Genomic DNA, 25258 nt, shown 5'->3' on the forward strand with positions numbered 1-25258 from the left:
ATTCTCCTCCTCGTGTCTGCGTGGGTTTCCTCCGGGTGCTCCGGTTTCCTCCCACAGTCCAAAGATGTGCGGGTTAGGTTGATTGGTCATGCTAAAATTGCCCCGTAGTGTCCTGAGATGTGTAGGTTAGAGGGATTAGCGGGTAAACGTGTGGGGATGTGGGGGTAGGGCCTGGGTGGGATTGTGGTCGGTGCAGACTCGATGGGCCAAGTGGCCTCTTTCTGCACTGTGGGGTTTCTATGGTTTCTCGGAGCTGCTTCACTACTAAAATCAAAGACATTATATAAAGGGAAATTAACAGTAGGAAAGCATTGCAATGTGCTCCACAAAGATATAATCAAAACATGCTCTTCGTACACACAAGTTGGTTGCAATTTCTTGTATTTATACTGAAAATGTTTCATCGTCCCCGATGTGCTTCTTTGCTTAATTAACACCACGGTGCACAAACGAATAAACCTATAAAATGGTTTCTTCTTAAAAACAATCTCCCTCCCGGAGGCAAGCCCCTGCAGAATTTTTATAAAAGAATCAAAAGTCAGTGCGGAAATTGGCAGGAAATCTGATGGGCGACCGTCAAGCAACATCTTTGGCATCCATACCTGATGAAGAACTGACCGTGTACACACAATCTGTGCCTCCAATTCATTCTTCCCCTTTTTTAAATTGGATTTATAAGATGCATTGTGCTCTTACTGTTCACCAAATACAAAACCCAGACTGCTTCAACTCGCGGAGCCCGTTCCCTGCACAAATGTCTGTCCAACATTGGTTTCTTTCTTGGCATCACAGTGCCCTATATATTTAACATATTTTAGCTATCATGTAACAGCTGCAAAAACACATTTCTGGCCATTTCCAAATTCTTGCCTCAATCTTCCAACTTGAAGAATTCAAACAATGTTCAAAAGTGGTTTGTTCTGGTCATCAGAGCAGCTTCAAAAAGAACCCTGTTTTTGTAACCAAGTTTGATCAAATGCATATTGCAGAGGCCGCGAACATAATGAATCAACGGCAGAGGGCAGCAAAAGAGCCAACATGAAACTTGCAATCCTTTGCAAATAACAAGACAAAAGCACCATGCCAGAAATGAAGGCTGCTCCTTGTCTAGTTCGTCCTCTTTTAGTTCGTTCAGCAAGTCAGTAACAAAAGCCAAGAATTTACAAATTCCCCAAGAATTATTAATGTCTTCTTCTCCCTAAAATGCCCCAAGTTAGATAGTCTAACAATGTTGCTGCAGCCATAACAGTCCAGAGGTTCAAAGCTGTGAATTCTTCAGGAGTTGCTATTTACTTCACCCACAATAAAACTCTGCTATTTGACTGATGGCTTGTGTGACAATCAGTTCGCTAAAACACACATCAACATTCCCCTCTGTGGATCGTGTGGAACCAATAACAAAATATTCGTTTAAAATACAAGGCCATTGTTGCAGTTCTCTCTGATTTGCATAGCAAGTCCATTGTAAAAATGCATTCAACCACACACAAATAAAATAGATCTTTGGGGGTGAGGTCTTAAGCAATTTGTGTCGATATTAACTGTTGGAGTACAACTCAAAATAGGCTTTACCAGATTGGTTGTAAACTCTCCTCCTACAACATCCCCTCGACCGAACACATCAACTCCAACATAGATATCAGCTTGGCGTTCCTCCATCAATGCTGCCATTCGTTGAAGATGTTCCTCCTTCCAATTATAGTTTAGAAAAATACCATCACAGGAATCAAAGAATACTCTGTAAGAAAGAAACAAGGTGACTAAAGCAACAAAAAATGTTTGATACTCAACATGTAATCACTGGTTCAAAGCAGAACTGAGTCGCAACAAGATAACATACCAGTAACATAAAGCACAGGCCAAATATCCAGTCATTGACATGTGCTTGTTAATAAAGTGTGCACAATTCACAGTCACTTGTTGAAGTGCAATTCCACTTGGAAATACTTCATTCGGTCTCATTCCAGAAGTTAACTGAACGATATGCAATGGTCTATTTTATCAGACTAGTGTGACAGCACAATTCTCAACTTCACATGAATCTTGTGAATCATTCTACCAGCCTACTTTAAACACTGTGTTCAACATGAATAATCATTTGTCACGGTGGCGCAGTGGTTGGCACTACAGCCTCACAGCACCAGTGAACCGGGTTCAATTCCAGCCGAGGGTTACTCTGTAGAATTTGCACGTTCTTCCTACGTGGGTTTCCTCCCACGTAATGTGCTGATTAGGTTGATTGGCCATGCTAAATTGTCCCTTAGTGTCCCAGGGTATATAGGTTAGGGCAATTAGTGAGGTAAATCGGTGGGGTTATGGAGATAGGGCTTGGGTAAGTTGCTCTGTCAGAGAGCCAGTGCAGATTCAAATGGGCTGAATGGCTTCCTTCTATAAAAAAAATTACGCCGACACAGTGGCTAGCACTGCTGCCTCACAGTGCCAGGAATGCAAGTTCAATTCCGGCCTTGGGTTAGTGTCTGTGTGGAGTTTGCACGTTCTCCCCAAGTCTATGGTTCTATGGTTCTATGGTCTGCGTGGGTTTCCTCCGGGTGCTCCGGTTTCCTCCCACACTCCAAAGTTGTGCAGGTTAGGTGGATTGGCCATGCTAAATTGCCCCTTAGTGTCCCAAGATGTGCAGGTTCGGGGAGTTAGTGTAAATACATGGGGTTGCGGGGATAGAGCCTGGGTAAGATGCTCTGTCAGAGAGTCGGCGCAGACTCAATGGGCCAAGTGGCCTCCTTCTGCACTCTAAAAAATTCTATGAAACAACCTCATGTTTCTCAATGGGTAGTCCTCACGTAGATTATGCACAGGCAGTTTACAGAATGTGTTGGGCATCGCACACCAAGTGGTGACCACAATTCTAGACAAGCACTCAGACTCCCAGGAGTGCAGCTATCACTGAAGGATTGCTGTGACAGTCCTCACTGTTTCCAATCATCACACTTGGGCCTCAAAAGGTTCTAAATTCTGTCTCGTGGAAATCAACACTCTCAGAAGATTACGAAACTGAACAAAATTTTTTTTTATACCATTAGACTTCACTGGGAGCATTTTAAACTTTTTTTTAAAAATAAATAACCTTTCCAAACCTTTCCACTAGGTTGATTCTGGAGTTGAGAGAATTGGCTTATGAGGAGAGACTGAGTAACTGGGTCTATACTTATTGGAATTCAGAAGAATGAGGGGAGATCTTATAGAAACGTACAAGATTATGAAGGGAATAGATAAGATAGAAGCAGGGAGGTTGTTTCCACTGGCAGGTAAAACCAGAACTAGGGGGCAAGGCCTCAAAATAAGGGGGAGCAGATTTAGGACTGAGTTGAGAAGGAACTTCTTCACTCAAAGGGTTGTGAATCTATGAAATTCCCTGCCCAGTGAAGCAGTTGAGGCTATCTCATTGAATGTTTTTAAGGCAAAGATAGATACATTTTTGAACAGTAAAGGAATTAAGGGTTATGGTGAACGGGCGGGTAAGTGGAGCCGAGTCCACAAAAAGATCAGCCATGATCTTATTGAATGGCGGAGCAGGCTCGAGGGGCCAGATGGCCTACTCCTGCTCCTAGTTCTTATGTTCTAAAATGTGGACGACCCAAAAAGGTAGATCTAATTAAGATGCTATCAAAAGAAGATACCTGAGTAAGTAACTTTACCCAGAGAAAGTGCCCAATTGTATTTTCAATAGAAGTTTACAAAATATTTCTAGAGCTACGTTTGCACTAATTTCATCCAAAAGAACTACACATCCCCACAGATTTGCATTGTATGGAACAGATACACTGATGTTCCATATTGCTCTATATTGCCTACTTTAGTGTTTGGTGGATAAAATGCAGTTGACCTACAAGTAATTCAGAATAGCTTCAAACAAAAAAAAGAGCACAACGAACAACTGTGATCATTGGGCAAGAGACTGACCACAGTGCTACTTGTTCATGGTTACTGTCCCCTTCCGTGAAGTAGCTGAGTGAATAATAAGCACGTTTCCTGTTGAAACAAACTGGGTTCCTTAAACTGCAGTATAACGGCCATAGCATAACAACCACAATCCAAGCAGCATATGTACTTACCGTAGAGTCAAATGTTAATCATTCAAACAGGGATATTGTTATCAAAGCCAATTAACCCAAATATTACTAAAGGTGTAAATAGGCTACAGGCAAGGTAAAAAAAATAGGCCAGAGTTCATTATAAAGCAAGCACATAAGAGAATCGGCAATGGATAAGACATTGGGCGGAATTTTCTCAAAAATTTGAGGTGACCTGAATCAGAGCACCATCCCAGTGAAGAATGTTGCAGGGAGCAGGTGACAGGGAGCAGGATAGGGAGAAGGCCCCAAAACAGAAAAAGTTCCAAACCTAGGAGTCCAACTAAAAGAGGTCCCGGGGAAACTCATTGGCAGGGATTAGAGATTGATTCCACTGAATCAAGATAGATGACAGGAGCAGAGAAAAACACTCCAAGGTAACAAAAAGGTACATGGAGCAAATCTGAAGTGAAACAGGCTTGAGAGAAGCCTGAAGATCAAAGGATGGAGGCAGCCAAAAGTTGGTGACCTCTTGCTGCAGGCCTTTTGGAGCAGTGGTGTTCTACTTGGCACGGCCAAAGATCTAAAGGTATGCTTGGAAGGTAAAGTCTAAGTGTGCTCAGATATCTGGAGGAACGGAGTCTCAGAAGGCGAGATTGAAACCCTGGAGGCAGATTCTTGTTGAAGCCACCTGAGTTGGAGTAGCATTTGGAGAGAGTTCCAAGACAAGATCTGCAAATGTGGAGACTGAAAACCCTGGCGAGAAAAACAGAGTTCTAGCAAGGCTAGTTGGCTCACAATGTGATAAGTGGGTTGTTGAAAAATCCGTAGAATCTGCTTTGGTCACATCTGTCACTTACTTTGGAGTGTGGTGTGTCTGACCACAGTTCGCCAGTTGGTCTACATGTACGTACCTTGAACATTAGAGTATAAAATAGAATTGGTACTTTTCTTTATCTTTCTGAATTTGAATGTGTCTGTAAAGATATAGCTGGTGTGAAAGAATTAAGAAAATGTGAATCCTTTTCTTGTGTTTGTCTTCAGCTGTTTCCAACCTTTTTTTGTCTGGTGTAATATAGTTCATTTCTCTTGGCTAAAAAATGTTTTATTCTTTGTATTTAAAGTTCATCAGCAGACTCCTGTGAATTTGTTCAGTAACTTTCCTCCAAAGTTTCAAAAGTTAGGATCTATCAAGCCATGTTCTCATCTGGAATCGGATTTGTCCTAATAACAACAGATGAAGGGTGGGATTTTCCAGCCATGTCACCCCAAGACCGGAAAATCTTACCTGAGGGCAACAGACCGTTGGGCAGGATGGGAAAATTCCACCCCAAAAGTTGCATTCGGATGAACCATGAATTTTGGGGTAGGTTGTTAGGAAGTCTTAAAGTTGGCATCTCTTCAAGTACAAAACATTGTGGTATGACTTTTAAGAAAAAGCATGAGGAGTGAACTGGAATTATAGCTAGTACACATTTGCACAATTGGGCTCCAGCCAGCCTAGCTTATCTGTAAAGAAAAATCAAATCTATAATGCTGATTGACCAGGAAGGTAACCTGAAGATTAGATGTTCCTGACTGCCCGGTTAAAAGATACACGTTATGGTTTAGTTGTTAGTAGAGAAGCCAAGGCGTCAAGACTGATTGGCTGGAAGAACGGTCTTGGACCTAGAACATTCTAGATTGAGGTTAGATTGTGAGGACGTTGGGAGCGCTCTTCCTATTAATTAAGTGTTGCAAATATTAGGTTAGAAGTCATTAGTTATGTTGGCACAGGTGGACATACAGGGGCTAAATGTTATAAAGCCAATTGCAAATACCAAGTTTAAATCCCTACAGTAGTCACTTACTTGTTGTGCTTATTAAGTTCATTCTGCCATTTCAGATGTCCAGTTTCCAGCACACTGTCATACCAGATAACCAGACTGTGCGGAACAGCTTGCTGCATCCTGGAACGGAAGTAACTAAGAAATCCAGGCACATTCTTAACTGCGTTGGGCTGCAACAAAATAAAACAAAAACGAACATTATTCACATGAAAAGTGGAATGCTATCCATCAATGTTACTTACTTGACTTCAACAGAGATCACAATTTTCAGATTCTAAGATATGTGTTTGGCCCACAAGACTTTCCAAGACTCACTACAGTCCTTCCTGCAGAATGATACTGTTGTTGGTGTTTGTCTGCATCAAGATTGGCTTTAAACTACTTCTTCCCACGCTTATGAACTGCAAAGCTTCAACTGGAGATTTTAAAATGACAAAGGGTTTTGAGACGGTGATAACAGAAAAAGATTTTCACAATGGCTGGGAAGAAGTGACCGGAAGCCATCAATTTAAAATTGTCATTTAGGGATTTTGCCCTTCTAGTGTCCGGCAAACTCCTATGTTCAAAACAGGCAAGAAATTAAGTCAGGGTAGCTCACTTTGCTGGCATAAATCTTTTTATGTTCAGCATTAGTTGTTGGTTTCCACAGCACAGCCTGCAATTCTGATCAAATAAACCTACTGGTTGGTCAGGAAGATTTTTTTTCGTAAATACACTTGCTGGTTTTCCTGGGCCCATTGTCCCAAAATCAGCAGCAGCCACACTGGTAGCTCTACCACATCATTCTACAGGTACGTCACTATTCTCTTTCCAGTGATCGCATGACCTCAATCCTCTTCCTGTGTGCAGTGGACAAAACAATCTTTTGAATTGTTTAGGTTAAAAGGGAAGGCAAGTCCAAGGAGGACATTTTCTCTTGAAAGTACTTCTCCCTTCTTTACCCAGAAGAAAATTGTAACAAGATTTGATGACCCGTTTTGTTGGATATTAAGCTTTCTGTACCATCGGTCCTCTCCATAATGTCCTGGAGAGATTTTATGCATTTCAATGGGATCACAATTTTGGATGAAGCTAATCTGCATTCCGACGCACTCGGGAACACTTGCTGCAGGCAGGGTATGAAGAAAATGTAGTGTGCACAACCGGTAATGGCCTTTCCTAGGGTCAGGTAGCTTGAGGCATTATTTTTATTGACCACCCCTCTCCAAGGTTTGCTTTCCCTCTAAATGATAGTTGCTATGGACTCAGACAATAGGTTCCTGACTTCTCGCCATTCCAGAGTGTTTCCAATTAGGCAGGAGCACCATGACTTTGAATAAATGAGATACCAGTGAATAATCAATGTTGAGCTGACTGTGGTGTGGTTGTTAAAAGATAACCTTTGATTGTTAAATTGTAATTGTGTCTCCTGTAACCCTCCGTGTGGAGATTCTAATCATGGTCTTATGACTGCCAATGTGATTGGAGACTCCATTTGATGTCTCTTTAATCAGTGATTTCATGTTATTGGAGCACATTACAGGAAAACCAGTCACTGCTCACTCAGTCACAGGATGACAATCATGAACTCCAAGGCATGCATCTCATGCTGACAGGAATCACTAATGTTAGAAAACACAACTTGAGTTCAAGATTGCCTGGAAATGATTAGTTTGGAGAAAGTAAAGTTCTATATATATATATATATATATATTTTATAAGACTCTGAGCAACTAACAACCTTACATAGTTTCACAGCCGATTATTCAGCAGCACCATTGCAACAAACTAGAAACATAGAAGGTAGGAGTAGGAGGAGGCCATTCAGCCCTTCGAGCCTACTCCGCCATTCATCACAATCATGGCTGATCATCCAACTCAGTAGCCTAATCCTGTTTTCTCTCCATAACCTTTGATCCCATTCGCCCCAAGTGCTATATCTAGCCGCCTCTTGAATACATTCAATGTTTTGGCATCTGAAGCGATGGTTATTCAAAAGATATAAAAATAAAATACTGATAAGTACTAAAATAAAAATTTATGTGGGTCCATCATCAGGTCTGATTCAGGAGTCACTATTCATTAGGAACAGGAGTAGACAATACAGCCTATTGAGCCTGTCCCCACCATTTAGTTAGATAATGGCTGAACAATGACATAGACTCCACTTCCCCACCCCATCCACAGTCAGTGTATTGGACCTTAGATCATTCCTAGTAATTCCATTTCTTACACACTGATGCTCTGTTAGGTAAAGGGTCTTTGAACTACACCAATTCTTTCAAAATTGTACCGTTATTTTTCATTTGTCACAAGGCTTACATTAACATTGCAATGAAGTTACTGTGAAAACCCCCAGTCGCCACAGTTCGGCACCCGTTCGGGTCAATGCACCTAACCAGCACGTCTTTCAGAATGTGGGAGAAAACAGGAGCATCCGGAGGAAACCCACGTAAATACGGGGAGAAAGTGCAAACTCCACACAGACAGTGACCCAAGCCGGGAATCGAACCCAGGTCCCTGGCGCTGTGAGGCAGCGACGCTAACCACTGTGCTACCGTGCTGCCATTCAAGCTCGAGACCACTAAAACCTTCCCTTCTTATAAGCAAACTCAATCACATCTTAAGCAAAGCAAAACTATTACAATTAGGGAGGCACGGTAGCACAGTAGTGAGCACTGCTGCCTCATAGCACCAGGGACCCGGATTCAATTCTGGCCTCGGATCACTGTCTGTGTGGAGTTTGCACATTCTCCCCGTATCTGTGCGGGTTTCCTCCGGGAGCTCCGGTTTCCTCCCAGAGTCCAAAGATGTATAGGTTAGGTGGATTGGCCATGCTAAATTGCCCCTTCGTATCAATGGGATTAGCAGGGTAAAATACCTGGGGTTATAGAGATAGGGTGGGATTGTTGTCGGTGCAGGTTTGATGGGCCGAATGGCCTAATCTGCAACGTAGTGATTCTGTGTTTACAATTATTCATAACAGAAAACTGTTGCTGCAGTGTTGAAACAAGGCAATAAAGGATATATGTTTATATAGCACCTTTCACAAGCCCAGGGCATCCAATGCCCAATGAAGTACTTTAATGTGTAATATCTGTTATAATGTTGGAAACACAGCAGCCAATTTGCCCTCACCAATATCCCATGAACAGCAATGAAATAAGTGACTGGATAATCTGTTTTAATAATGGTGTTTGTGAGGCAAGTATCGTACAGGCGACTGGGAGAGCTCCCCTACAGTTACAGTGCCACCTGATAGAGTAGGTTTCACACTTCATCTAAATGACATCCCCCCCAATAGTTCAGCACTGAAAGTGTTAACCTGGACTACATTTCAAAGCCCTGGAATGGCCCTGCAGAGTTTGCACTTTGAACCTCTTGACTCAAAAGTGAGAATGCCATTGCTGATCCACAGATTACAGCTACAACAGACGGTATGCCACATTGCACAAAACAGCGCATTAATTTTTTTATGAGGTGTGGACGTCGCTGGCTGAGCCAGCATTTATTGCCCATCCCTAACTGCCCTCCATTTCAGAGGGCATTTGAGAGTCAACCAAATTACTGTGGATCTGGAGTCACATGTGGGCCAGACCGGATAAGGATAGCAGATTTCCTTCCTTAAAAGACACTAGTGAACCATATGGGTTTTTACAACAATGACAATGGTTTCATGGTCATCGTTAGAGTTTTAATTCCAGATATTTTTATTGAATTCAAATTTTACCATCTGCTGTGGTGGGATTTGAACCCAGGTCCCTCACTCTTGCCTTGGGTCTCTGGATCATTAGTCCAGTGACGATACCACTACACCACTGCCTCAGTTTTTGTTCCTTGTTAATTTGTACCTTCTTCACTAGTTCCACAGCTGTGGTTGTCATAATTAACATGAAAGGTGAACATCCTTGGTTTACTAATCCTTTCTGTCACATGACTGAATACTTTGAGCCGTGCATTTGAATATTCAGTCAATGTGCAGACTGGGAAACAAAGCAAATGGCAAAATTTAGCAGCTATAACAGTAGCTGCGACTACTAATCCCACCTCTTCAAGCGTACCTCCCATCGATTTCACAATATTTGTAAGGATTAGGCTCCAAGTTGTATACAAAAGTATCAATTCTCCCCAAACTCACGACATTATAAACCGCTCCTCGACAAAACTACTGAAACTCTGCTCTATAGCAGAAGGCTTTGAGTTAGCAACCAAGAGAGGTTTTAAAAATCTAGCAAATATATCAAACTATCCTTAAAGAATATCAAAATACCCTTGAAGAATATCATCAGTGCACCAACGCAGACAGGAACAAGACAGAAACTAAATTATCTGATCAGAGCGTCAACATCAACACCCGTTCTGTAGATCGTACACTCCATATGAACAGCAGCTTGAGATGAATTGCAAGCATCATTTGTTGACAATAATGCGATAATTATAGTCAAATAATGTTAACAGGAAGATTAATGAGTTCAGTTTCTTTTTAAAACCCCACATTTTAACTTGCGCACACGATTCCTCGGCTGTGAAGTTAGGCAGGCAGCCTGCTCTCAATCTGCACAACAGCTGTCTCCAGTGGGGTGCACAAAAGCAGTCAAGAATGAGTGAGTCTTCTATAGCGCTCCCTCCCTCCCGGGGCAGTTTACCTCAGCCCCATTGGCAAGACAAAATTTATCCACATTCAGCAAGTTTCGGTTCATCCAGAACTCCCCCACCGATATCTGGACATAGAACACAGAGATAGAATCCCTACAGTACAGAAGGAGGCCATTTGGCCCATTGAGTCTGTACCGACCACATCCCACCCAGATGCTATTCCCGTAATCCCACACTTTTACCCTGCTATTCCCCCTGACACTAGGGTCAATTTAGCATGGCCAATCAACCTAACCCGCACATTTTTGGACTGTGGGAGGAAACCGGAGCACCCGGAGGAAACACACGCAGATACGGGGAGAAAGTGCAAACTCTGCACAGAGTCACCCAAGCTGGGAATTGAACCCAGGTCCTTGAGGCAGCAGTGCTAACCATTATGCCACCGTGCCACCTGATCCCACATCAAGTTCCTGTTGTCCTGCATTAGAATTGTGTGTTTATAGTCCACCATGGCCTTGATCATCAGTGTCACTGTAGCCTCTTCCACCCAAGAACCACCTCCCCACCCATCCAGAATGCTCTGGGCCACCAGTTCTGGTACTTTCCCACCTCCAGCCTTGCTTCACTCTACCACAAGGGGGTGTCATATCGATCTCAGAGAATTTCCTTCCTTAAGCCTTAATAACCATTTTAAAACTGACATCCACTGGCGTTTAGAAGAGCAAGAGGCAACTTGATTGAAACACAAGATCCTGAGGCGTTCATCAGGGAGGATGTGGAACAGATGTTTCCTCTCATGGGAGAATCTATACATCGCCGTTTAAAAATAACACTTCACCCAATGAAGACAGAGATGAGGAGAATTCATTTCTCTCAGACGACAGTGAGTCTTTGAAACTCTCTTCCTCAAAAGGTGAGGGAAGCAGAGTCTTTGAATGTTTTTAACACAGTGCTAGATTCTTGATAAGCAAGGGGGGAAAGGTGACCGGGAGCTTATGGGCTGAGGTTACAATCAGATCAACCATGATCTTATGGAATGATGGAGCAGGCTCAAGAGGCCTATGTTTCCTTTGGAAGGAACTCTTCAAATGCAGACAATAAAAATATAACAAAACTTATTCAAACTTATTTATCAAAGAAAGGGTTTAATAAAGAAACTTCATTACTCCAAACTTGGGGCCTCGCCCTGGGCCACTCCAAGCTTCCCACAATTCCCAACAGGTTCTTATTTATAGTGAGTTAGCTGGTCAGCTGACCATCACATCATTCTGTAATTGGTTCCATGGTTTACTGGGTCAGCTGACCATAAGACCATAAGACCATAAGACATAGGAGCGGAAGTAAGGCCATTCGGCCCATCGAGTCCACTCCACCATTCAATCATGGTTGATTTCAACTCCATTTACCCGCTCTCTCCCCATAGCCCTTAATTCCTCGAGAAATCAAGAATTTATCAATTTCTGTCTTGAAGACGCTCAACGTCTCGGCCTCCACAGCCCTCTGTGGCAATGAATTCCACAGACCCACCACTCTCTGGCTGAAGAAATTTCTCCTCATCTCTGTTCTAAAGTGACTCCCTTTTATTCTAAGGCTGTGCCCCCGCGTCCTAGTCTCCCCTGTTAATGGAAACAACTTCCCTACGTCCATCCTATCTAAGCCGTTCATTATCTTGTAAGTTTCTATCAGATCTCCCCTCAACCTCCTAAACTCCAATGAATATAATCCCACGATCCTCAGACGTTCATCGTATGTCAGGCCTACCATTCCTGGGATCATCCGTGTGAATCTCCGCTGGACCCGCTCCAGTGCCAGTATGTCCTTCCTGAGGTGTGGGGCCCAAAATTGCTCACAGTACTCCAAATGGGGCCTAACCAGTGCTTTATAAAGCCTCAGAAGTACATCCCTGCTTTTGTATTCCAAGCCTCTTGAGATAAATGACAACATTACATTTGCTTTCTTAATTACGGACTCAACCTGCAAGTTTACCTTTAGAGAATCCTGGACTAGGACTCCCAAGTCCCTTTGCACTTTAGCATTATGAATTTTGTCACCGTTTAGAAAATAGTCCATGCCCCTATTCTTTTTTCCAAAGTGTACGACCTCGCACTTGCCCACGTTGAATTTCATCAGCCACTTCTTGGACCACTCTCCTAAACTGTCTAAATCTTTCTGCAGCCTCCCCACCTCCTCAATACTACCTGCCCCTCCACCTATCTTTGTATCATCGGCAAACTTGGCCAGAATGCTCCCAGTCCCGTCATCTAGATCGTTAATATATAAAGAGAACAGCTGTGGCCCCAACACTGAACCCTGCGGGACACCACTTGTCACCGGTTGCCATTCTGAGAAAGAACCTTTTATCCCAACTCTCTGCCTTCTGTCTGACAGCCAATCGTCAATCCATGTTAGTACCTTGCCTCGAATACCATGGGCCCTTATTTTACTCAGCAGTCTCCCGTGAGGCACCTTGTCAAAGGCCTTTTGGAAGTCAAGATAGATAACATCCATTGGCTCTCCTTGGTCTAACCTATTTGTTATCTCTTCAAAGAACTCTAACAGGTTTGTCAGGCACGACCTCCCCTTACTAAATCCATGCTGACTTGTCTTAATCCGACCCTGCACTTCCAAGAATTTAGAAATCTCATCCTTAACGATGGAGTCTAGAATTTTGCCAACAACTGAGGTTAGGCTAATTGGCCTATAATTTTCCATCATTTTTCTTGTTCCCTTCTTGAACAGTGGGGTTACAACAGCGATTTTCCAATCCTCTGGGACTTTCCCTGACTCCAGTGACTTTTGAAAGATCATAACTAACGCCTCCACTATTTCTTCAGCTATCTCCTTTAGAACTCTAGGATGTAGCCCATCTGGGCCCGGAGATTTATCAATTTTCAGACCTTTTAGTTTCTCTAGCACTTTCTCCTTTGTGATGGCAACCATATTCAACTCTGCCCCCTGACTTTCCTGAATTGTTGGGATATTACTCATGTCTTCTACTGTGAAGACTGACGCAAAGTACTTATTAAGTTCCTCAGCTATTTCCTTGTCTCCCATCACTAGATTACCAGCGTCATTTTGGAGCGGCCCAATGTCTACTTTTGCCTCCCGTTTGTTTTTAATGTATTTAAAGAAACTTTTACTATCATTCCTAATGTTACTGGCTAGCCTACCTTCATATTTGATCCTCTCCTTCCTTATTTCTCTCTTTGTTATCCTCGGTTTGTTTTTATAGCCTTCCCAATCTTCTGACTTCCCACTACTCTTTGCCACATTATAGGCTCTCTCTTTTGCCTTGATGCATTCCCTGACTTCCTTTGTCAGCCATGGCTGCCTAATCCCCCCTCTGATAACCTTTCTTTTGTTTGGGATGAACCTCTGCACTGTGTCCTCAATTACTCCCAGAAACTCCTGCCATTGCTGTTCTACTGTCTTTCCCATTAGGCTCTGCTTCCAGTCGATTTTTGTCAGTTCCTCCCTCATGCGCCTGTAATTACCTTTATTTAACTGTAGAACCTTCACATCTGATTCTGCCTTCCTTCTTTCAAATTGCAGACTGAATTCTACCATATTATGATCACTGCTTCCTAAGTGTTCCCTTACTTTAAGATCTTTTATCACGTCTGGCTCATTACATAACACTAAGTCCAGAATAGCCTGTTCCCTCGTGGGCTCCATCACAAGCTGTTCCAAAAAGCCATCCTGTAAACATTCAATGAATTCCCTTTCTTTGGGTCCACTGGCAACATTATTTACCCAGTCCACCTGCATATTGAAATCCCCCATGATCACTGTGACCTTGCCTTTCTGACATGCCCTTTCTATTTCGTGGTGCATTTTGTGCCCCTGGTCCTGACCACTGTCAGGAGGCCTGTACATAACTCCCATTATGGTTTTTTTGCCTTTGTGGTTCCTCAACTCTACCCACACAGACTCCACATCGTCTGACCCTATGTCGTTTAGTGCTATTGATTTAATTTCATTTCTAATTAACAAGGCAACCCCGCCCCCTCTACCCACCCCTCTGTCTTTTCGATAGGTTGTGAATCCCTGGATGTTTAACTGCCAGTCCTGAACCCCCTGCAACCACGTCTCTGTGATGCCTACCACATCATACCTGCCAGTCACAATCTGGGCCACAAGCTCATCTATCTTGTTCCGGACACTGCGGGCATTTAAATATAGCACCTTTAATTCCCTATTGACCGTCCCTTTTTGTTTTCGTAGTGTGGTGGACCTTGGTCTACTGAGCCTTTCCAGACACTGTGTCATATTTTGTGAGATGGGGACTATCGTAACCTCTCCTGAGTGCTGTCTTTTCGTGATTTTTTGTAATCCTAAGCAGCTACGCTTCCCACTGATTCCTTCACCTCTTGGTTCCCTGACTTTCCCTTCCCCCCCAATCTCTAGTTTAAAGTCCTATTGACCACCCCATTTACTCTCTTCGCCAGAACACTGATCCCAGCTCGGTCCAGGTGGAGACCATCCCAACGGTATAGGTCCCCCCTGCCCCAAAACTGATGCCAGTGTCCCATGAAAAAGAACCCTTCTTTCCCACACCACTCTTTCAGCCACGTGTTAACTTCCCTTATTCTTGCCTCCCTATGCCAATTTGCACGTGGCTCGGGCAGTAATCCGGAGATTATGACCCTTGAGGACCTGTTTTTTAATTTGAATCCTAGCTCTTTATAATCTCTAAACAGGTCCTCTTTCCTAGACTTGCCTATGTTGTTGGTACCAACATGGACCACAACAACTGGATCCTCCCCCTCCCTCTCCAGTATCCTTTCAAGCCGGTCAGAGATGTCCCGCACCCTAGCACCGGGCAGGCAACATACCATGCGGGACACTCTATCCTGCTCACAAAGGATCCTATCTATCCCCCTGATAATAGAATCCCCTACAACTACAACTTGCCTATTTACTTCCTCCCCTTGAATGGCCTGCTGAACCATGGTGCCTTGGTCAGCTGACTCATCCTTCCTGCAGCCCTGTTTGCCATCCACACAGGGAGCAAGTGCCTCGTACCTGTTGGACAGGGTCAAGGGCTGAGGCTCCTGAGTTCCTGACTGCTGGTTCCCTTTACCCGCCTGACTTGCAGTCACACCCTGCTGTCCCTGGCCACTGGCAGGATTTAAACTATTTACTCTGACAGGTGTGACTGCCTCCTGAAACACAGTGTCCAGGTAAGTCTCCCCCTCCCGGATGTGCCTCAGTGTTTGAAGCTCAGACTCCAGCTCATCAACTCTGAGCCGGAGTTTTTCAAGCAGCCAACACTTACTGCAGATGTGGTCGCTGTTGCTCGCAATGGGATCTGCCAGCTCCCACATCAAGCAGCTCAAGCACATCACCTGACCAGCCATCTCTAATTAATTAATTAGTTTAATTTAAGTTTATGAGTTTAGCTGTGTTTTTTTTAAATTTGGGGCAGATTTGCTATCAACCAATCAGATCACAGCTTCCCTCTGACGTCACTTTTGAAGAAAGAAAAAGTGGAAAACAGGAAGTTACCGTTAGGTTTTTATACTCACCCAGAGACTGCTCCTCCTCCTCCGAACTGCTCCCGAAACTAGGCCCCGATCCCCGGGTTAAAGTGAGTTTTTATACTCACCCAGAGACTGCTCCTCCTCCTCCGAACTGCTCCCGAAACTAGGCCCCGATCCCCGGGTTAAAGTGAGTTTTTATACTCACCCAGAGACTGCTCCTCCTCCTCCGAACTGCTCCCGAAACTAGGCCCCGATCCCCGGGTTCAAGTGAGTTTTTATACTCACCCAGAGACTGCTCCTCCTCCTCCGAACTGCTCCCATACAGCTTGTTACCATTGGTCACATTAAATCCAATACAAAGTTGTCACCGGTTACATTCTAACAGCCTAGTCTTGTTCCTAATTTGTATATTCATATCTTCGGCCAAGCTTTTGTTTCCCCATCTTTGAACCTTCCTAAAATGTCACTCATTGGCTTGGCATCCACTTCTACCCGATTACACCTCTATGACCTTGGGACATGTTTCTACGTTAAAAATATAAATATACATCGCAGTAATGGTTGACAACTCACAATGTTAAGAGCAGCAGGTAAGGGCCAGTGCCTGACTAATCCGTAGCAATTCAGGCGCAGTTCAGCACTTCACCAGCAAAACAGCTTACACAGATTTTCAAACCACAAGCGTCTGCAGCAGGTCTCCCCTTGTACAGAGGGTAATGTCACAGTAAGCCCTCATTCCAGATTCCCCCACAAGAGAGAACATCTTTTTACAAGGTTAAAAAGTGCCGACGCAATACAGGTCATTTTACTCACACTCAGTTCATTTTCAATGTTCACCAACCATCCATCAAACTGAAAGGAGTGCGCAATGAGCGCGAGCTGATCAGCCATCGCACGGAACGTCTCTTCATTCTCCAAGAAAGCCTCACAGATTGCCGCCCCAGCTTCCCATTCGGTGATGAAAGTTCCTGAGCAGCCGAAATACAAAATCAGAATTTTCCACCAATTAAAGTAATTTTGCCCATTTCATAGAAATATCCACTAAGTTTAAGCTTATTTATTAGTGTCACAAGTAGGCACACACAAACGCTGCAATGAAGTTACTATGAAAATCCCCTTGTCACCACACTCCGGCACCTGTTCGGGTACACTGAGGGAGAATTTAAGCATGGCCAATGCACCTAACCAGCACATCTTTAGGACTATGGAAGGAAACCCACATAGACACAGGGAGAACATGCAAACTCCACACAGACAGTGACCCAAGCTGGGAATCGAACAGGTCCCTGGCGCTGTGGGGCAGCAGTGCCATCCACTGTGTCACCGTGCCTCTGGTGAACACCTCTACTATTCCATTAATCTGAGCACTAGCCCAAGCAGAGAACATTCTTATACGAGAAACAGAACAGTTTCTATTATACATTTTTCCACAGTCAGAAAACAAACTGAATACCACACAGAGGGGGAGCTCAATACAGATACTTGGAACTATTCAACAATATTTACAAGACATTGGAGAAAACAGGAAGTGTCTAACCCAGTGATAGTCCCTGAAATGATTCAGGTCAGTATTCTCATCCTTGGAACATGGCAATTAAAACAGATTAAATTCCCAGAGAGGAAAACAAATATCTAGCCAATCGTCACAGCTGGAACTTATTGCTTCCATCAACATGCCTGCAGATCAGAAATATAGAAAACCAACCAGGTATTTTGCCCGAGTGTAACATCGATTTATTCTCTTCCTAAACAGATGCTATTTACCTAGAATAGCCACACCGTGCTTGTGTGCAGCATTTGTCCAGCAGACTGGTGGGATGGTCACCATGTGGTGGCTGAAGTACACAAAGATGTCTATGTACAACCAGTGGTAAAAGACAAAAGGATTCTCTTCGTGAACACCTTGTATGAACCTGAAAAAACAAAGCAGTAGGTTAGCGCCCAATCTCTCTGCAAAGATCAACTGGACTGGATGTTGAGCCTCTTCAAACCACGTCGTTGTACTTTTTGGTCAGTATGGGGCAATAATGTATCCCAAATAACATTCCAGTGATAACTAACTATACTCTGTTAAATCAGGATTAGAATCAGCTTTCCTATAAAACATTTATACAGTGCCTTTCATAATCTTGGAATCTTCAAAAGTTAATAAAAAAGTGACAGAAGTTCGAACATACGCACATACTTTAAGGACATATCTTATACCATCTCTCTTCATTTATAACCAAACTGAATACATGAGGCCGTGATGTTTATTTACCACTTACCAAGCAAGATTCTGACACTATCTCACTTTTAATTCCTTTTTGCAGTTCATAATTGATGAACCCAACTAGTAGCGCCTACTAATGGGCAGCAGAGTGGCACAGTGGTTAGCACTGCTGCCTCACAGCTCCATGGACCTAGGTTCAATTCCAGGCTCGGGTCACTGTGTGTGTGGAGTCTGCACGTTCTCCCTGTGTCTGCATGGGTTTCCTCCGGGTGCTCTGGTTTCCTTCCACACTCGAAAGCTGTGCAGGTTTGGTGGATTGGACATGCTAAATTATCCCTTAGTGTCCCAAAATGTGGAGGTTAGGGGGATTGGCAGGATAAATGGGATTACAGGGAGAGATTAGGGCAGGGGAGAGGGACCAGGTAAAATACTCTAAGGAACTCAGTGCAGACTCGATTGGCCAAATGGCTTCTTCTGCACTGTAGGGATTCTATGATAATAGTTTCTAAATCTAAGGTATGCACTCAGTGCAACATTTTTAAAAAATGGATTCGCAACTTGCATTGAACAGCTACATACAATCATCTTTGGATTTCTAAAATATTTTGTGCATAAAACTCTGATATTACAAGGCTTGAATCATGAGGTGGGACTTCAATATTACTACAGAATAGATAAGGGAGAAAACCAATAGATGTGGTGTATTTGGATTTTCAGAAGGCTTTCAATAAACAGATCAGTTGATGATATTAGAGCACACGGGATAGGGGGTATATACAGGCATTGATTGAGGATTGATTAGCAGACAGAAAACAGAATAAATGGGTTGTGACTAGTGGGCTACAGCAAGGATCAGTACTTGGGCTCCGGCTGGTCCCAATCTTTGTCAATGATTTGGACGTGAAGATTAAATGTAATATTTTCAAGTTTGCAGATGACACAAAACTAGGTGGGAATGTGAGTTGTGAAGAGGATGCAAAGAGACTTCAATGGGATTTGGACAAGTTTAGTGAGTGGGCAAGAAGATGGCAGATGGAAATATGACATGAATAAGTGTGAGGTTATCCACTTTGGCAAGAGGAATTGAAGGTGCAAAGCATTTCTTAAATGGAGAGAGATTGAGACGTGTTGATGTTGAAAGGGGACTTGGATACCCTTGTTCATTAGTCACTGAAAGCTAACATGCAGGTGCAGCAAGCAACAAGGAAGGCAAATTGTGTGTCAGATTTACTGCAAGAGAATTTGAGTACAGGAGTAAAGATATCTTGCTTCAATTGTACAGAACCTTAGTGAGACTGCACCTGAAGTGACGTGTACAGTTTTGGTCCCATTAGCCATGAATGAATAGTGGAGCAGACTTGATGGGCCGAATGGCCTAATTCTGCTCCTATATCTTATGGTCTATTACCGAAGGAAGAATATACTTGTCATTGAGGGAGTGCAGCAGAGGTTCAGACTGATTCCAGGGATGGCCAGACTGTCCTTTGAGGAGAGATTGAGGAGACAGGGCCTGTCCTCTCTAGAGTTTAGAAGAATGAGAGGTGTTCTCATTGAAACTTAAAGTTTCTTTCAAGAAATAGACAGGATAGATGAGAGAGGAAAGGATGTTTCCCCTGGCTGGGCGGGGGGAACTTTTTATGATTTGGAACCTTACTAATGTCCAATCTCCCTCCTGGCCAATTCCTTTATCCAATGAGTTGGCAGAATTGTGACCATAGACTCCATTACATCTCAATGTCTGGCATCAGACATCTGCAGGACAGATGATCTGATTGAATCTTCCAGCAGTGCCATTCCGCCTCAATAAGATCATTCATTCATGGCAGATAAAAGGTCAAAAAGATTTCTTTACACTTCACTATGCTATAATATCATAGTTTAATATACCAATCAAAATACAAATATAAATATAGATAACAAACATTTTGCATTCGGCAATTACATAAGTGGAAATGCCATGCATTTTGCTTTAAGTAACTCGATAGAAATTAATATTGAAACATTAATGACTAGATCAACACCTTCACAACAATCAATCTTCCCGAGTTCACCAAATTGTGTCAAAGGGCAGAAGGTCCTTGCCAGGTTTCACAGTATCAATGATGGAAATGTGAAGTGCTTGTGCCTTTTTTCCTTTCCACTGAGGCTCACAATCACACAGAGTAGCACTGTCAGGATATTGATCAGTCATCATGTTATCCCCAGAAAAACGTACCTGTCACTCAAGTAGCCGCCAGCTATATCATGACAGACCAGTGTCCTTGGCCGATTACACTGCAGAGGTGGCTGTCGTGGAGCCAAGGGGATAGCAGCTTTGTTGAAGTGCTCATCTTGAATAGAAGGCTGCCATGATTTCAGCTCTGCGAGTGACGAGATGTAAAAGCTGACTGGTGCACTGGTGTCAGGGTCGTAGCATCGGCCTGCAGTTAACAAAGGACCAAAAGACAATAAACTGACTTATCTCCCACTTACACTCGATGCTGAACCTTCGCAAACACAATGATGACTTCTAAAAATTCACAACAAATCACCAAGGCCAGCATGAGGCAGCTGGCTGCCATGTCGTCCTTGAACCAGGGTTCAGACCTGACCTAACCTAGACAAGCCTGCTCTCTCAATCCGATGTAATGTCATTTCATGAAGAGTTAAGCAGTTTCAACTTTAAAATAAATATACGCACATTCCAACCTTCCATGACCTTTAATTACAGATTAAAAATTGAGAAACCATAATAATTTAAATGTGATAAGCCACGACACAGGAAAATTATTTCCCATCACTTAAATTCCTTTGAAATAATCCAGTTTCAAGCCTTCTGATCAGAAAATGCCGCTCTCAATTACTTGGACCACAGGAGCGGATGCAACGTTCAGGTGAAATTTATAAGCAATAAATATTTAACATGGTCAGCCACACCGGGAAGAATGCGCTGGCCTTGGAGACGGTCCAGAGGAGGTTCACGAGAATAATCCCGGGAATAAAAGGCTTGATGTATGAAGAGCGTTCGAGGATTCTGGATCTGTACTCAATGGAGTTTAGAAGAATGAGGGGGGGGTTCTCATTGAAACTTACAGAATAATGAAAGGCCTGGCTAAAGTGGACGTGGAGAAGATGCTTCCATTAGTAGGAGAGACTAGGGTCAGAGGGCACAGCCTCAGAATAAAGGGGTGACCCTTTAGAACCGAGATGAGGAAGAATTTCTTCAGGCAGAGGATGGTGAATTTGTGGAATTCGTTGCCACAGAAGGCTGTGGAGGTCAGGTCATTGAGTGTGTTTAAGACAGAGAGAGATAGGTTCTTGATTGGTAAGGGGATCAAAGGTTACGGGAAAAGGCAGGAGAAAGGGGTTGAGAAACATATCACCCATGATCGAATGGTGGAGCAGACTCGATGGGCCAAATGACCTAATTCTGAGTGGGCAGCACGGTGACACAGTGGTTAGCACTGCGGCCCCACAGCACCAGAAACCCAGGTTCCATTCCAGCCTCAGGTGACTCTGTGAAATTTGCACGTTCTCCCCATGTCTGGGTGGTTCCTCCGGGTGCTCCAGTTTCCTCCCATGCTCCAAAGATATGCAGGTTAGGTGGATTGGCCGTGATAAATTGCTCCAACATGTGTAGTTTAGAAGGATAGGGTGGAGAGAGGGCCTGGGCAAGACACTCTGTCAGAGAGCTGGCGCAGACTCAATGGGCCAAATGGCCTCCTTGTGCATCATAGGGATTCTAGGATTCTATATTTTGGGGCCTTGGTTGGGGACAGGAAAGAGGTTAAAGGATATGTGTTGCATCTCCTGTGCTTGCACAGGAAGGTGCCTCAGGAAAAGGAGCAGGCATTGGGGATGACTCATGGGTGGATCTGAGTGTCACAAAGGGAATGCAAGGGAAAAGCAAGAAGACACTTTTGATGTTGCCATTGCGCTGAAGGTGATGGAAATAGCCAAGGATGGCCTTTTGAACGTGGAGGCCGGTGGGATGGAAGATGAGGACCAGGGAAGTCCTACTGTGGTTCTGTAAAGGCGATTACCCTTCCCCTCCCAGAGAACATTCAATTATTTATCAACCGTGCAGCTACGCTTTGACCTACCAAGTAATCATCACATCATAACTGGAAATGTGCCCTCAGAAGGTTCCCACCTTAAAAGTGTCACATTTCTTTGAGGCGAAAATGAGTAATTCGCTAAAATAAGCGTCGATCCATCAGGAATTTGGTAACTAGACAAAACATGAACAGGTCAAGGAGTATGTAATAATCAAGTACTTAGAAATGAATGTCAGGGTACCATCCACTACCAACATGCACCAATCACCAAAGCAAATTCATCAGCTGAATTCTTCAAACTATTTTCATCTGCCTTTTTCCTGTTTCGCTCATTATGTTAGAAATATTTTTTTAGAAAATACATAACTCCAAATAACTTCCCCATAAGATTGGTTATTTAACATTAGAATTTTCTGCAAGTAGTTTCCTTCACACAGACATGGGGCTTGAATTAGAAACATCATTTTGACCTAGAGAAAGCAAAAGTGAGAAAAAAGGACCGATACAGAGAAAATAGAAGAGAAAAAAAAACACAAAATAAGTTGTTTCTACTCGAGCTCTTATTTTTTCCAGCAATCATTTAAACACCTCTACTTTCACTCCAGTCACACGACTGAATAAAATAGATAGAATACACGAAGCATTTAAAAGCAAGGTACATGGAAAGATGTAATGTCCTTACAGTGTCCTGTTAATACAGACTACAAGTGAAAAGCCAGGATGTTCTGGGAGCATTTCAATTCAAACAACACGCTCTCTACAACTTGTACATTAATGAACTACTTGAGGGTACATCAGGTAATCTCTTTATATCCTGCATCATAAAAGAATTAACACTATAGAATCATAGACAGAGAATCATAGAATCCCTACAGTGCAGAAGGAGGCCATTTGGCCCATCAAGCCTGCACTGACAATAGTCCCGCCCAGGCCCTATCCCCGTAACCCCACGTATTTGCCCTGACACTAAGGGTCAAATTACTATGTCCAATCAACCTAATCTGCACATCTTTGGACAGTGGGAAGAAACCGGAGCACCCGGAGGAAACCCATGTAGGCATGGGGAGAATGTGCAAACTCCGCACAGACAGTGACCCAAGCCGGGAATCGAACCTGGGTCCCTGGCACTGTGAGGCATCAGTGCTAACCACTGTGCCACCATAGATTGGAAGGAAGCAAAAGTCCCTTCATTCTAACCAGTGCTGGAAAATTAGATGCATCATATCTCCTTCAGTACTGGATGATATAAACATTCAATAAAAGCTCTTGAAAATATTTCAGTGCTAACATATGATGCATGCATAACTGCTGGGGCTATCCGCTTTGCAGTCTCACCAAGTCTGTTACTAAGTTTGCTGAAGTTAAACACACTCACCAAGGAGTTGAGGCGCAGCATACTGGATCATGTGATTAACTTGTTGCTTCACCGGGCATCCTTGAGTAAGGGTGAGGCTGTAAAAGAGACATTCATACATTACGAGATTTAACCCTATAATCCAAAACAGTATACCGAAAATAGCAGAGAATCAGAATGTGGCATTTAAATTAAAAGCAAACTTCCAGATGTTTTCATGGCACAAAATGATTAACCCACATGTTGCATTAATGGATGCACATGTGGAGGCAAGAAAGTCATTCTAAAAAAACCTCCCTGAGGAAGTTCAAATTACAAGAGCAAAGTTTGAGCCAAATGTTTCTTGAACCCAAGAGCAGATATTTTTTCTCACTAATCACCTCTTACTAAAGTTATATCAATGATAGAATCATAGAATCCCTACAGTGCCGAAGGAGCCCATTCAGCCCATCGAGGATGCACCAACCACAATCCCCACCCGGGCCCTATTCCCGTAACCCCACATATTTACCCCGCTAATCCCCTGACAGTAGGGTCAATTTAGGATGGCCAATCCACCTAACCCGCATATCTTTGGAGTGTGGGAGGAAAGTGGAGCACCCGGAGGAAACTCACGCAGAAACGGGGAGAAAGTGCAAACTCCACACAGATGGTGACCCGAGGCCGGAATTGAACCTGGGTCCCTGGTGCTGTGAGGCCGCAGTGCCACTGTGTCGCCCAATAACTTACAAAGTTAAGCAATATTCCTTTTCCTGCTTTTATCATATATCATACAATAATTTATAACATAAGCATTAAACATAAGGAATTAATGAATGGTGCAAACCTGCAGTACACCCATATCTGCAATAAAATGCACACTAACATATAACAAAGATTGGATTAGTGCAGAGTGAAAAGCGAGACACACCTAGAGCCCGGAAACACCTGACCTTATCTGATTTCAGGAGCTAAGCAGACTCAGACCTGGTTAGTACTTAGTTGGGACAGCGCCTGGAAATACCAGGTGCAATAGGATTTAACCTTTGGCTGGTTAGCTCAGGTGGTTGGAGCCTGGTGCTAATAACGGCAAGGTAGCAGGTTGGAGCCCCATGCTAGTTAACCCATCTCACTTGCCTTAAAGCAAGCATGGTGGCTGTAATGTTTAGTCATGATCCTTTAATCGCCTTTAGTTTTATGCTTTAAGTTTCATGTGTGATTTGATTTTTGCTAAGGGCAGTATCCCTTTGAGGATGCCTCTTTTACTTTGTCCCTCAATTTGTTTGGCTTGATTGAATTGTTTTATACAAAAGAGTTGGAAACAAGGTTCAATTTCCATTCCACATTGCATTAACTGATCTTGGGTTGGTTTTAGAGGGAACTATGATTGCTCAAGAGGGAAAGGTTTTTTATTTATTTATTAGTGTCACAAGTAGGCTTACATTAACACTGCAATGAAGTTACTGTGAAAATTCACTCCGCCACCTGTTCGGGTACATTGAGGGAGAATTTAGCATAGCCAATGCACCTAACCAGCATTTCTTTTGGACTGTGGGAGGAAACCGGAGGACCCGGAGGAAACCCACACAGACACGGGGAGAACATGCAGACTCCACACAGACAGTGACCCAAGCCAGGAATCAAGCCTGGGTCCCTGGCGCTGTGAGGCAGCAGTGCTAACCACTGTGCCACCCAATAAATGTATGGATCTCTCCTGCAGAGTTCTTGTATGTGGGAGGTCAAGTAAAGACAGGACTGTCA

The 25258-nt window shown here is 43.4% G+C and overlaps 1 protein-coding gene across 3 annotated transcripts in view; it reads right to left on the minus strand.

The window, feature by feature from the left end:
• Nucleotides 1-25258, minus strand: part of engase (endo-beta-N-acetylglucosaminidase) — a 62824-nt gene that overhangs the window by 22493 nt on the left and 15073 nt on the right. For 2 of the 3 annotated variants that reach the window (XM_078225531.1, XM_078225530.1), the window contains 6 exons: nucleotides 23540-23616; nucleotides 20343-20547; nucleotides 17680-17828; nucleotides 16729-16883; nucleotides 5879-6027; nucleotides 1573-1738 (listed from right to left, as the gene is read on the minus strand). In XM_078225531.1, coding sequence (XP_078081657.1) covers nucleotides 1573-1738; nucleotides 5879-6027; nucleotides 16729-16883; nucleotides 17680-17828; nucleotides 20343-20547; nucleotides 23540-23616 — 901 coding nt within the window. Of the gene's footprint in view, nucleotides 1-1572; nucleotides 1739-5878; nucleotides 6028-16728; nucleotides 16884-17679; nucleotides 17829-20342; nucleotides 20548-23539; nucleotides 23617-24428; nucleotides 24512-25258 lie in introns of those variants that run through there. The other variant, XM_078225532.1, reaches the window with a different exon arrangement.

This window comes from Mustelus asterias, chromosome 12 (genome assembly GCF_964213995.1).
Source record: "Mustelus asterias chromosome 12, sMusAst1.hap1.1, whole genome shotgun sequence".
NCBI lineage: Eukaryota > Metazoa > Chordata > Chondrichthyes > Carcharhiniformes > Triakidae > Mustelus > Mustelus asterias.